This window comes from Salmo salar, chromosome 18, assembly GCF_965601325.2.
Source record: "Salmo salar chromosome 18, fSalSal1, whole genome shotgun sequence".
In the NCBI taxonomy this organism is placed as follows: Eukaryota; Metazoa; Chordata; class Actinopteri; order Salmoniformes; family Salmonidae; genus Salmo; species Salmo salar.
Window position 1 is genome coordinate 31,885,147 of NC_138308.1, and position 10,777 is coordinate 31,895,923.

At 39.8% G+C, this 10,777-nt stretch overlaps 1 protein-coding gene across 1 annotated transcript; it reads right to left on the reverse strand.

The window, feature by feature from the left end:
* Positions 1-210: 210 nt before the first annotated feature.
* LOC106577250 (transmembrane protein 150A) lies at positions 211-9,457 on the reverse strand. Its single transcript, XM_014155184.3, has 7 exons — positions 9,254-9,457; positions 4,869-4,916; positions 4,162-4,224; positions 3,805-3,872; positions 3,268-3,398; positions 1,238-1,415; positions 211-681 (listed from the first exon to the last, which is right to left on the reverse strand). The coding sequence occupies exons 1-7, from the start codon at positions 9,316-9,318 to the stop codon at positions 494-496; spliced, it is 741 nt and encodes a 246-aa protein (XP_014010659.1). The 5' UTR covers positions 9,319-9,457; the 3' UTR covers positions 211-493.
* Positions 9,458-10,777: the final 1,320 nt, after the last annotated feature.

The window sequence follows — 10,777 nt, forward strand, 5'->3', positions numbered from 1 at the left end:
TCCAGAAATACTCCCCAGTACAAAGTACATTGATTTGGTGTGACAGGAAGAACTCCTCTTTCTGTTTGACTTTAGGGGCTGCATGAGAACAATGTCAGCCCTGATTTAAAAAATATATAAATAAATAATCCTCAAAAATGAGAGTTGTTCCGGGAGCAAAGTCAAAGGTCAGATATATAATCCTCATGACGCCCCTACGTCAGTGTTTCCCCAAACGATGGGTCGTGGCCAATTCAGCCAGACTGGGTCCTGGTTACAAACAATTGTTCCCTTTACTTGGTTGGTCCAATTCCACAAGCTTTAGATCTGTCACAACAAAGAAAAGTTTGCAAACTACTGGGTCGTGTCATTAAGGCACACTGTAACAAAATGTTTTAAAATGACAATGAAGTCCAGCTAATCTCTCTCTGTTTCGAACTGGTTTCTTCCATTTCATGCCTAATGAACTAGACCCCAGTGTCTCTTACAGTAGCCAACAGAGCATCTTCTCTCCTCAGGCTAGAAGGATAGGCTTCTCCTCGTCTCTTTTCACCAGCAGCGTGGACAACATGGAGGAGGAGAAAAAACAGAACTCCACAGCGAAGCTGAGCTCAAACAATTCCAGGTTGACACTCATTATCCACTCAAACACGGCAGCTGAGTGCTTGTACAGGTATTCCTCCTGTACAAACAAGATGGTGTCTAGAGGGGTCAGAGGTTAAGGAGGGGGGAACAGCAGTTGTTGGGTGACAGGTCATGGCATACCCTCATCGAGTTTATGCTTATAGGAACCTACCCATATGTTCCAAGGAAATACAATCTCTACAAGGCAAAAGACGTCAAAGTAATTAAAACATTACACATCAGTAAACAGATAAACACACAGATAGGCATCCTCACTGTCAAGGTTCTTGCCAGTATCTTGTTGTTATCCCCTACAACTTAGAACTGTGCCTTTGCAAAGTTGAAGACGTATGGAAGTGGACACTCCTATTCTTGCATTGTGTTGTCCATATTATTTTCCTGAGTGTATGCACACCCAGCAATTTGACAGGTTCAGGGGTTATAAGCAGTTATGTAGTGAAGGGTAAACACACGTAAAACTTTTTTTACCCACTTTTTCCAGAAAAATGGATCCAAAGTATAGGGAGAGTTTCTTTACTTTAGTGCTTAACCACCTTTTTGCTTTTACCACAACATTGCTGGTTATAAGAGTCTGGGTTCAGGGCTTTGGTTATAAGTGCAGGTGAAAGGATACAGCCAATGGTGACAATGATCTGGACCACAGTAGAGGTAACTCGTGCTGGGTAGAGGAACCACTCCATCTGGGTCAGAACACACTTCCTTGTGAGCACCGTGAGGAGCAGACTATAGAAACAGATACACAGGAAGCTCACCGCAGCCCCCAGGTAATGGCCCAGCTTCAGGTACTCGGGCTGGAGGAGAGAGGACAGACAGGTTACTCTTACAATCAGGATAATCAGTTACCCTGGCTGGAGGAGAGGCTTAAGACAAGTTAACGTTTAGCTATTCTAGTTAACTTGTTCCAGTCGAGCTGCAAAACACAAAGCCAAAGCTCTTGTCACACAAAACTCAAATTCTACAACGGTGGATATGGTTGGGTGACAGAACATTCTAGGAACTTCTGGTAAAGGGGGAAGAGTACAGTTCACTGGAATTATGTGCCTGAGCCGGACATGTTTGAATGACGGCGAACTTTCTGGAAACGTCTGTTAGAGGAAAAGAGTACAGTTCACTGTAAATCTGAGCCAGAGAAAATACCTTCCAGCTAGCACATAACGTTCTGAGAACCATATGTTTCTTAGAGCTTGGTGAGAGTGTGGTTGTCCTATGATTATTTTGCATACAACCTTCCCACAACTTTCTGAGAATGGTGCAGGATGTTTCCTTGGCTTTGGAACATTCTCAACACATTTAAGGAACTTGACAAAAAAAATACATTATTGGTTTGGTATTTTATTACTCTAACAGAATGTTTCCTAAAAGTTCACACACAGTTCCATTTAATTTCAATAATATTCTAGGAACGTTACCCAACTGGTTTGACATTGGGAATGTTCTCAAATAGTTCAGACAACGTTAAGAAGAAAGGTTATTCTGTTGGAATTTCAATACAATAGGTTTGAATCTCACTGATGCCGTGTCACAATACAAATGTGTTTGCATGATTAATTCCTGAGGAAATGAATTTCCATGTGTCCTATCTGTGCTTGGAGTTCAACAAAGTTAACCCCCAAATAAGCTAGTAGTGTTATTAAAACATTTAGTGAATTTAAGGAAGTTATTTTTTTTTTAAACTCCAAATCACCTATAATTTCAGTTCTCAGAGCGTTAACAAAACCTCCTAGGAAAACTTAAGGAACCAGAGTAAAACGTTCTCAGAACCTCCCTGCAACCTAAAAATAAATGTTCCCAGAACAGGCAACATTTTTACTTCTGTTCTCAGAACATTTAAAAAGCGTTCCATTTTACAGGTCAGGAAACGTATAGCTTCGTTCACACAACCAATGTGAAACCAAAAGCATACATTCGCACAACTTCCAAGGAACCAAATGTGCTAGCTGGGCTGTTACCAGTACCTTTGCTAAATAAGAGACAAAAGACATGATCTTCTTCTGAAGAAAACATCTGACAAACTTTGATTTTGAGGTGAATTATCTGTCTACGTCTATGAAATAATGTCAAAAAGGTACACATTGACATGTCTATTTTTCTATTGTACTTTTCTGCTGATGTTCTGCCATCCGTAGCTATGTCTGCACACATTAACAAACCTACCAATCGTGTCATGGATGTTTGTTTGCTTTGTTGCCACTCCTCTCTTTGTTCACAATTCAAGATTTAATTTTACCGCAACTCAGGAGATATTTTTTACGCACTTTGTCAGTGTCAGTAGAGAGTGTCAGTTCAAAGTACACTTTAAACTTGATAGACCTTTGTGTCTTTCTCTAACCTAGATATTAAGTATAAGGTATTTTTTAATACATGTGAAGTTCGGTCTAACCTTGCGTGCCAGACTACTACGTTTGTCCTTACACGTCACCCACTCTCTCCCTGTCGACAATGACGACAAACATCCTGAGGGGCCTCTGTGTCAGAGACTTTACTTTACTTGCTCGATGTCGCTGTCTACGCACAGAATTCATTTTTGCAGTATCGTGTACTATACACCCTTGTTTGCTCTTTAAACATATACTTATAGTGTATTGCATGACAACCTGAGTAAGGATGAAACTACACTATACTGTATGTGCAGGAAGTACTTACGTTGCAGTTCCCAGCCACAAAGGCCCCGACAGCCGCCACTCCACCAAACACCAGGGCGATTCTACTGAGCATGGAGTGGACACTGTTCCTCTCCAAGATGTGAGCATGGTGGAAGATACAGAACACCATAACTAAAAAAAAAAGTTATTATAATGCATCTATAACATAGGGTAATTGATCAAATGTTCATAAGATGATTATTACATGTATATACATTAGGTGCAATATCACATCTGATCTAAAACAATGTGACTATATGATTATAATTAAATGACACAACAATAACAATCAACTCGTTAAAACTTTGGTTTTGGTAGATGTTTCCTCAGCAGGACAAACACGTTCGATAAGAAATCTGACATACCAAATCGTTTTAAGGGTGACCTTGAGGTAAAATAACATCTAAGTACATTATGAGCACATACTCGAATACTATCATCTTTGTATCAGTATAGACATCTGCAGAGTGCATTGAGATCCAGTATGACCTGTGGATGTATACTGTAGGGTGAGCAAACTGTACAGCTACAAACTTACACATAAATGAACCAGCATTAAAGGTGGCTGTGAACAATGAGCTTTCTGGTAAGCTTGTTCCACTCGAGCTGCAGAACACAAGGCCAAAGCATGTGTAAGAAACCATTATTTCACATCATACTGAAATTACCCAGTGACAATAATATTAAAATAAGACATTCCTAGAATGTTCTCTGTCAAAAGCTGACTACGTGTTCTGACGTGAATTTAACAAATTATAATTCAATTTAAAATTCCATGTGAACTTAGTAAATTCACAAACTTCAAAATGGAGGTCCACTTTTAATTTCATTTTCTGAACTGAATAAGATGAAAGTGTTAGTTGACCCTAACCTTGATATAGTGGTCTATGGTTACCTTATGGTTGGGACTTGACAACATGCTATTGATGTATTGTCTCTGCAGTGGTTCCCAGGGGCCCTGAAAAAAGAAAAGGGAAAATAATAATGTTTACAGATCTTCTCTTTATCTATGGTGGTCTTCATCCCTGGTCCTGGAGGGTACAGGGTGTGGCGTGTAGGCTTTTGTTACAGCCCAACAGCAGCAACACACCTGATTCAACTAATTAAGTTGATGATTAGTGGATTAGTTTTAGTCAGGTGTGTTGGTGCTAGGCTTAAACAAATAGACTGCATACCCTGTGGATCTCCAGGACTAGAGTTGAACAATGCTGCTTTAGAAATACGGATGTAGGATCTTAATTTGAGCCAGTTTGCTACAGCAGGAAAATAATCCTGCAGCAACAGTAAATGTGAAATATTATGTGAATTATAATTAATGGACATTTAAGTAGGGATTTATATATTTTACGTAAGGGAAAATCAAGTCGGAAATGTAAAAGTGGAAATGACAAACTTCAGAAGCCTATTTATACCTCAAATACACTACAAGTTAAACATTTCCTGCACTTCAGGAAAGTTCTCCTGCAACAAGGTGATCAAATTAAGATCCTACATCTGTATGCTTGTGTTCCATTAAAACAATGTATTTCATTGACATTTAATTGGCTGAAAGAACCAATCACAATGGTCTGTAGAAAATCTCACAAACAGAACACAACGCACCAGTTGTTGAGGGAACACACATGGTCATAGCTGTACGCCAGGCCATACCTGAAACCAAAAAACAAACACACTCATTTGATATGATTAAAGTGCCTAATTCTCTTAACATGTATGGTTTTTCAATGTATAATATGATATACAATACGCTCCCATTAATGAACACTGATAACCTTGAGGTTCAATAAGTAACCAGGAACTGATGTGGGTGACTAAGCAAAAGTACACAGATGGATTTGGTTAGAATATTATTAGCAGCCCTGTTACAAAGCCACTCATATCCATATATGTGTATGCCTTTACAGGCAGTCAACCAGAGTCAATAAGAAAGTACTAGACTGTACTGTGCCCTCTGAGGACAAACAAAGGTTGAATCAAATGTCTCTACATGAACGCATAGAACCTTTTCCTTTATGCTTCACATCTAGTAACAATAGACAGAACTGTGCCGTGTCCTCTGACTATTAAGCAATAAGACATCTACATTTACATTTTAGTCATTTAGCAGATGCTCTTATCCAGAGCGACTTACAGTAGTGAATGCATACATTTCATACTTTTTTTTTCTTTTTTTCCCCCGTAAGACCCGAGGAGGTGTGGTATATGACCAATATACCACGGCTAAGGGCTGCTCTTAAGCACAACGCAACACGGAGTGCCTTGAAACAGCCCTTAGCCGTGGTATATTGGCCATATACCACGAAACACCGAGGTGTCTTATTGCTATAATAAACTGGTTACCAACGTAATTAGAGCAGTAAAAATAAATGCTTTGTCATACACGTGGTATATGGAATGATATACCACGGGTGTCAGCCAATCAGCATTCATGCCTCGAATGAACCACCCAGTTTATAATGAAGGTTAAATCCTGTCTCACAATGTAGGAAGTGAAACAATTGGTTTATGTTTTGCACGTTGTGAGATGGGCTCTAAGGTGGTGGCTCTGACTCTACAGGTATCCTCAATGTTCTTTCTGGAAAGTTCTGTTTGTCACATGCAGGTGGTCTAAGGGTATTTTCACAACACTTTCAACAAATCTTAATGAGGTTATGACATTTATATTGGAATCACAAGAACAACAATCACTTCCTGGTTTTGATAATCACGTATCTGTCACACCTGTCCTTGTGATTGTCTCCACCCCCTCCAGGTGTCGCTTATTTTCCCCAGTATCCCTGTGTTTCCTGTCTCTCTGTGCCAGTTTACTTGTATGTTTGTCAAGTCAACCAGTGTGTTTTTCCTGTTCTTCTTTTGCTAGTCTTCCCGGTTTTGACCCCTGCCTGACTCTGGACTACGTTCCCGCCTGACTGATCTTCCTGCCTGCCCTGACCTTTGGTACCTTTTGAACTCTGAACTGGTTTTGACCTTTTGCCTGTCCACAACCATTCTCTTGCCTTACCCTATTGGATTATTGGATTATTAAATATTGTATGACTCCAACCATCTGCCTCCTGTGTCTGCATCTGGGTCTCACCTTGTGTCATGATAGTATCTGTGTGCTTAGAAGGTGGCAGTATCACCATGAAGGTGATTATATAAGATTATTTTTTTTTAAACACAGTTTTCCCACACTAGCTAGGTTTTCATCCAACCTTCAAGTTTTAATGTCACATGCACAAGTGCAGTGAAATGCCTTTCTTGCGAAATCAAAACCTAACAATGCAATAATCAATAAATGTCATACTAAAAAAAACACGAGAAATAAGTAGAAATATGAAGAACACTGAGTAAGCAAGCTAGCATACTATACAGGGTCAGTTCCAATACCATATTTACAATGCGCAGCGATACTGGACTGATGGAGGTAGATATGTATAGGGGTAAGGTGACTAGGCAACATGATATAAAATAGAGTAGTAGCAGCTTGTATGTGAGTGTGTGTAGAGTCAGTATAAATGTGAGTTAAGTATAAATATATGCGAAGAAAGTACATGTCGGAATAAAACATGACAGGCCTGATGGAAACAGAACACAAATATTGTTATAATAACCATCCTATCGAAGTAAATCACATATCGACTCCTCAGGAAAGCACACAGATTAAAGAAATGAATTAACTTCACAGGGTGGTGAAAGTGCAAAGTAATGAGCTTGATGATTCTTTCCAATAAGTAGCGAGGTGTATTATTCTGGTGACATGATCGTCGAGGCTTGGCTGCCGTTTGACAAATAAAAATAATCTTGCTCTTCAATCCATAATAATCTAATAATGTAGGCTATACGTTTGCTGTTGGTTAGAGAACAGGTGCCAATACCAGAGTGGGCACACTCGCTATATGACGCAACTATTTTTGTGAGAATACAATCAGCAGAGTTGAAAATGCGACGGAAACCCATTTAAGTTGGATTTTTTATTTGGTAGGCCCTACATGGGAATTGAATCGCAAAAGTAGTTTTTATGTGCACCACGTCATCACACACAGATTTTTATCTGCAACAAGTAAATTTGATGGAAACATACAGTTGAAGTCGGAAGTTTACATACACTTGGGTTGGAGTCATTAAAACTAGTTTTTCAACCACTCCACAAATTTCTTGTTAACAAACTATAGTTTTGGCAAGTCGGTTAGGACATCTACTTTGTGCATGACACAAGTCATTTTTCCAACAATTGTTTACAGACAGATTATTTCACTGTATCACAATTCCAGTGGGTCAGAAGTTTACATACACTAAGTTGACTGTGCCTTTAAACAGCTTGTAAAATTCCAGAAAATGATGTCATGGCTTTAGAAGCTTCTGATAGGCTAATTGACATCATTTGAGTCAATTGGAGGTGTACCTGTGGATGCATTTCAAGGCATACCTTCAAACTCAGTGCCTCTTTGCTTGACATCATGGGAATATCAAAAGAAATCAGCCAAGACCTCAGAAAAAAAGTCTGGTTCATATTTGGGAGCAATTTGCAAACGCCTGAAGGTACCACCACGTTCATCTGTACAAACAATAGTACGCAAGTATAAACACCACAACACACAACGCAGCCATCATACCGCTCAGGAAGGAGAAGTGTTCTGTCTCCTAGAGATGAACGTACTTTGGTGCGAAAAGTGCAAATCAATCCCAGAACAACAGCAAAGGACCTTGTGAAGAAGCTGGAGGAAACGGGTACAAAAGTATCTATATCCACAGTAAAACAAATCCTATATCGACATAACCTGAAAGGCCGCTCAGCAAGGAAGAAGCCACTGCTCCAAAACCGCCATAAGAAAGCCTGACCACGGTTTGCAACTGCACATGGGGACAAAGATCGTACTTTTTGGAGATATGTCCTCTTGTCTGATGAAACAAAAATAGAACTGTTTGGCCATAATGACCTTTGTGTTTGAAGGAAAAAGGGGGAGGCTTGCAAGCCGAAGAACACCATCCCAACCGTGAAGCACCGGGGTGGCAGCATCATGTTGTGTGGTTGCTTTGCTGCAGGAGGGGCTTGTGCACTTCACAAAATAGATGGCATCATGTGGAAGGAAAATTATGTGGATATATTGAAGCAACATCTCAAGGCATCAGTCAGGAAGTTAAAGCTTGGTCGCAAACGGGTCTTCCAAATGGACAATGACCCCAAGCATACTTCCAAAGTTGTGGCAAAATGTCTTAAGGACAACAAAGTTAAGGTATTGGAGTGGCCATCACAAAGCCCTGACCTCAATCCTCTAAAAAAATGTGTGGGAAGAACTGAAAAACTGTGTGCGAGCAAGGAGGCCTACAAACCTGACTCCGTTACACCAGCTCTGTCAGGAGGAATGGGTCAAAATTCACCAAAATTATTGTGGGAAGCTTGTGGAAGGCTACCCGAAAGATTTGACCCGAGTTAAACAATTTAAAGGCAATGCTACCAAATACTAATTGAGTGTATGTAAACTTCTGACCCACTGGGAATGTGATGAAAGAAATAAAATCTGAAATAAATAATTCTCTACTATTCTGACATTTCACATTCTTAAAGTAAAGTGCTGATCCTAACTGACCTAAGACAGGGAATTTTTACTAGGATAAAATGTCATGAATTGTGAAAAACTGAGTTTAAATGTATTTGGCTAAGGTGTATGTAAACTTCCAACTTCAACTGTATCTAGTGGGAAAATGCGCAGATTGTTTTTATGCAAATCTTTGAATATTCGCATGAAAATCTGTCACCAAATCTTTGAATATTCGCATGAAAACCTGTCACCAATTGGATGGAATCCTAGCTATAGTAATCACGAGACCATGTGAATTATGAGATTAATGGAAAAACAATATACTGGCATATACATTGCACTTTATACATTTTTTTACACAGTATTTACATGTGACAAATCTAAGTGAAGTAGCGCAAGTACATGTTATCTAAGGTCTTATAAAAGATTAGAAATAAAATATAGATATATTCTTGTTTAACTTACGTCACCCAGGTTCCAATGAGAGACACTAAGGAGAGGGAGATGGGGAGTAGACTCCAGAGGACCATGTCTTGGTAGTTCGGTGAGAGAGACCAGCAGCAGTAGAAGTACAGTGGGGACGCTCTGGGTCCAGACTGGCACTGAGAGGGTCGCTACCTCTAGATTCCTCCTTCAGCAGAGTCAGTCATCCACACAAATGGCACCACCTTGTCCTGTCAGAGGGCATATGTGAGGAAACACAGGGAGGGCCCGTTTGACGCCATCTCACTGTTTGTTTTAAGTTACATAGCACACCCTGCACAGGCTGCATAGCTGTCAAACTCATGTTCCCCCAGTGGCAGTTCAGAGCTCTCCTGTACATTTCTTAGATTCCTTTACTGAACTGGAAAATGTAACTTTAACTTTCAGAACCCATTGTCCTTTATGGTTGTGAGGTCTGGGGTCTGCTTACCAACCAAGAATTCACAACATGGAACAAACACCAAATTGAGAATCGGCATGCAAAATTCTGCAAAAATATGCGTGTATAAAGTAAAACACCAAATAATGCATGCAGAGCAGAATTAGGCCGATAACCGCTAATGATCAAAATCCAGAAAAGAGCTGTTAAATTCTACAACCACCTAAAGGGAAGCAATTCCCAAACTTTCCATAACAAAGAGAGATGAACCTGGAGAAGCAGGACCTGGGGCTCTGTTCACAAACACAAACAGATCCCACAGTGCCCCAGTCAAATCATGAGAAATATATATATAATATTACTTGACACATTAGAAAGAATTAACAAAAAAACAGAGCAAACTAGAATGCTATTTGGCCCTAAACAGAGAGTACATGGTGGCAAAATACCTGACCACTGTGACTGACCCAAAATTAAGGAAAGCTTTGACAATGTACAGACTTAGTGAGCATAGCCTTGCTACTGAGAGAGGCTGCTGTAGGCAGACCTGGCTCTCAAGAGAAGACAGGCTATGTGCACACTGCCCACAAAAGGAGGTGGAAACTGAGCTGCACTTCCTATGTATGACCATACTGGAGACACATATTTCCCTCAGATCACACAGACCCACAAAGAATTCAAAAACAAATCCATTTTTGAAGAACTCCCATATCTATTGGGATAAATACCACTGTGTCATCACAGCAGCAATATTTGTGACATGTTGCCACAAGAAAAGGGCAACCAGTGAAGAACAAACACCATTGTCAATACATCTCATATTTATGTTTATTTATTTTCCCCTTTTACTATCTGCACATCATTACAACACTGTTTCTAGACAATATGACAGGTGAAATGCCTCTATTTCTTTGGACTTTTGTGAGTGTAATGGTTTACTGTTTATTTAACTTTTGTTTATTATCTATTTCACTTGCTTTGGCAATGTAAACATATGTTTCCCATCCCAATAAAGCCCTTTGAATTGAGAGAGAGAGACAGAGAGAGAACTGCAGCTTTGCAGGACATGGATCTGTAAGTCATGCCTTTAATGCATGTCTTGTCATCGCTGTGTGTGTCTAACATCT

Excerpts from the sequence above, each read along its gene's own strand:
- LOC106577250 (XM_014155184.3), bottom strand. The coding sequence starts at position 9,318 with ATGGTCCTCTGGAGTCTACTCCCCATCTCCCTCTCCTTAGTGTCTCTC. Across the intron at positions 4,917-9,253 it reads CTCATTGGAACCTGGGTGAC|GTATGGCCTGGCGTACAGCT; the intron begins GTAAGTTAAACA and ends TTTTGGTTTCAG. Across the intron at positions 3,399-3,804 it reads TAATGCTGGTTCATTTATGT|TTATGGTGTTCTGTATCTTC; the intron begins GTAAGTTTGTAG and ends TTTTTTTTTTAG.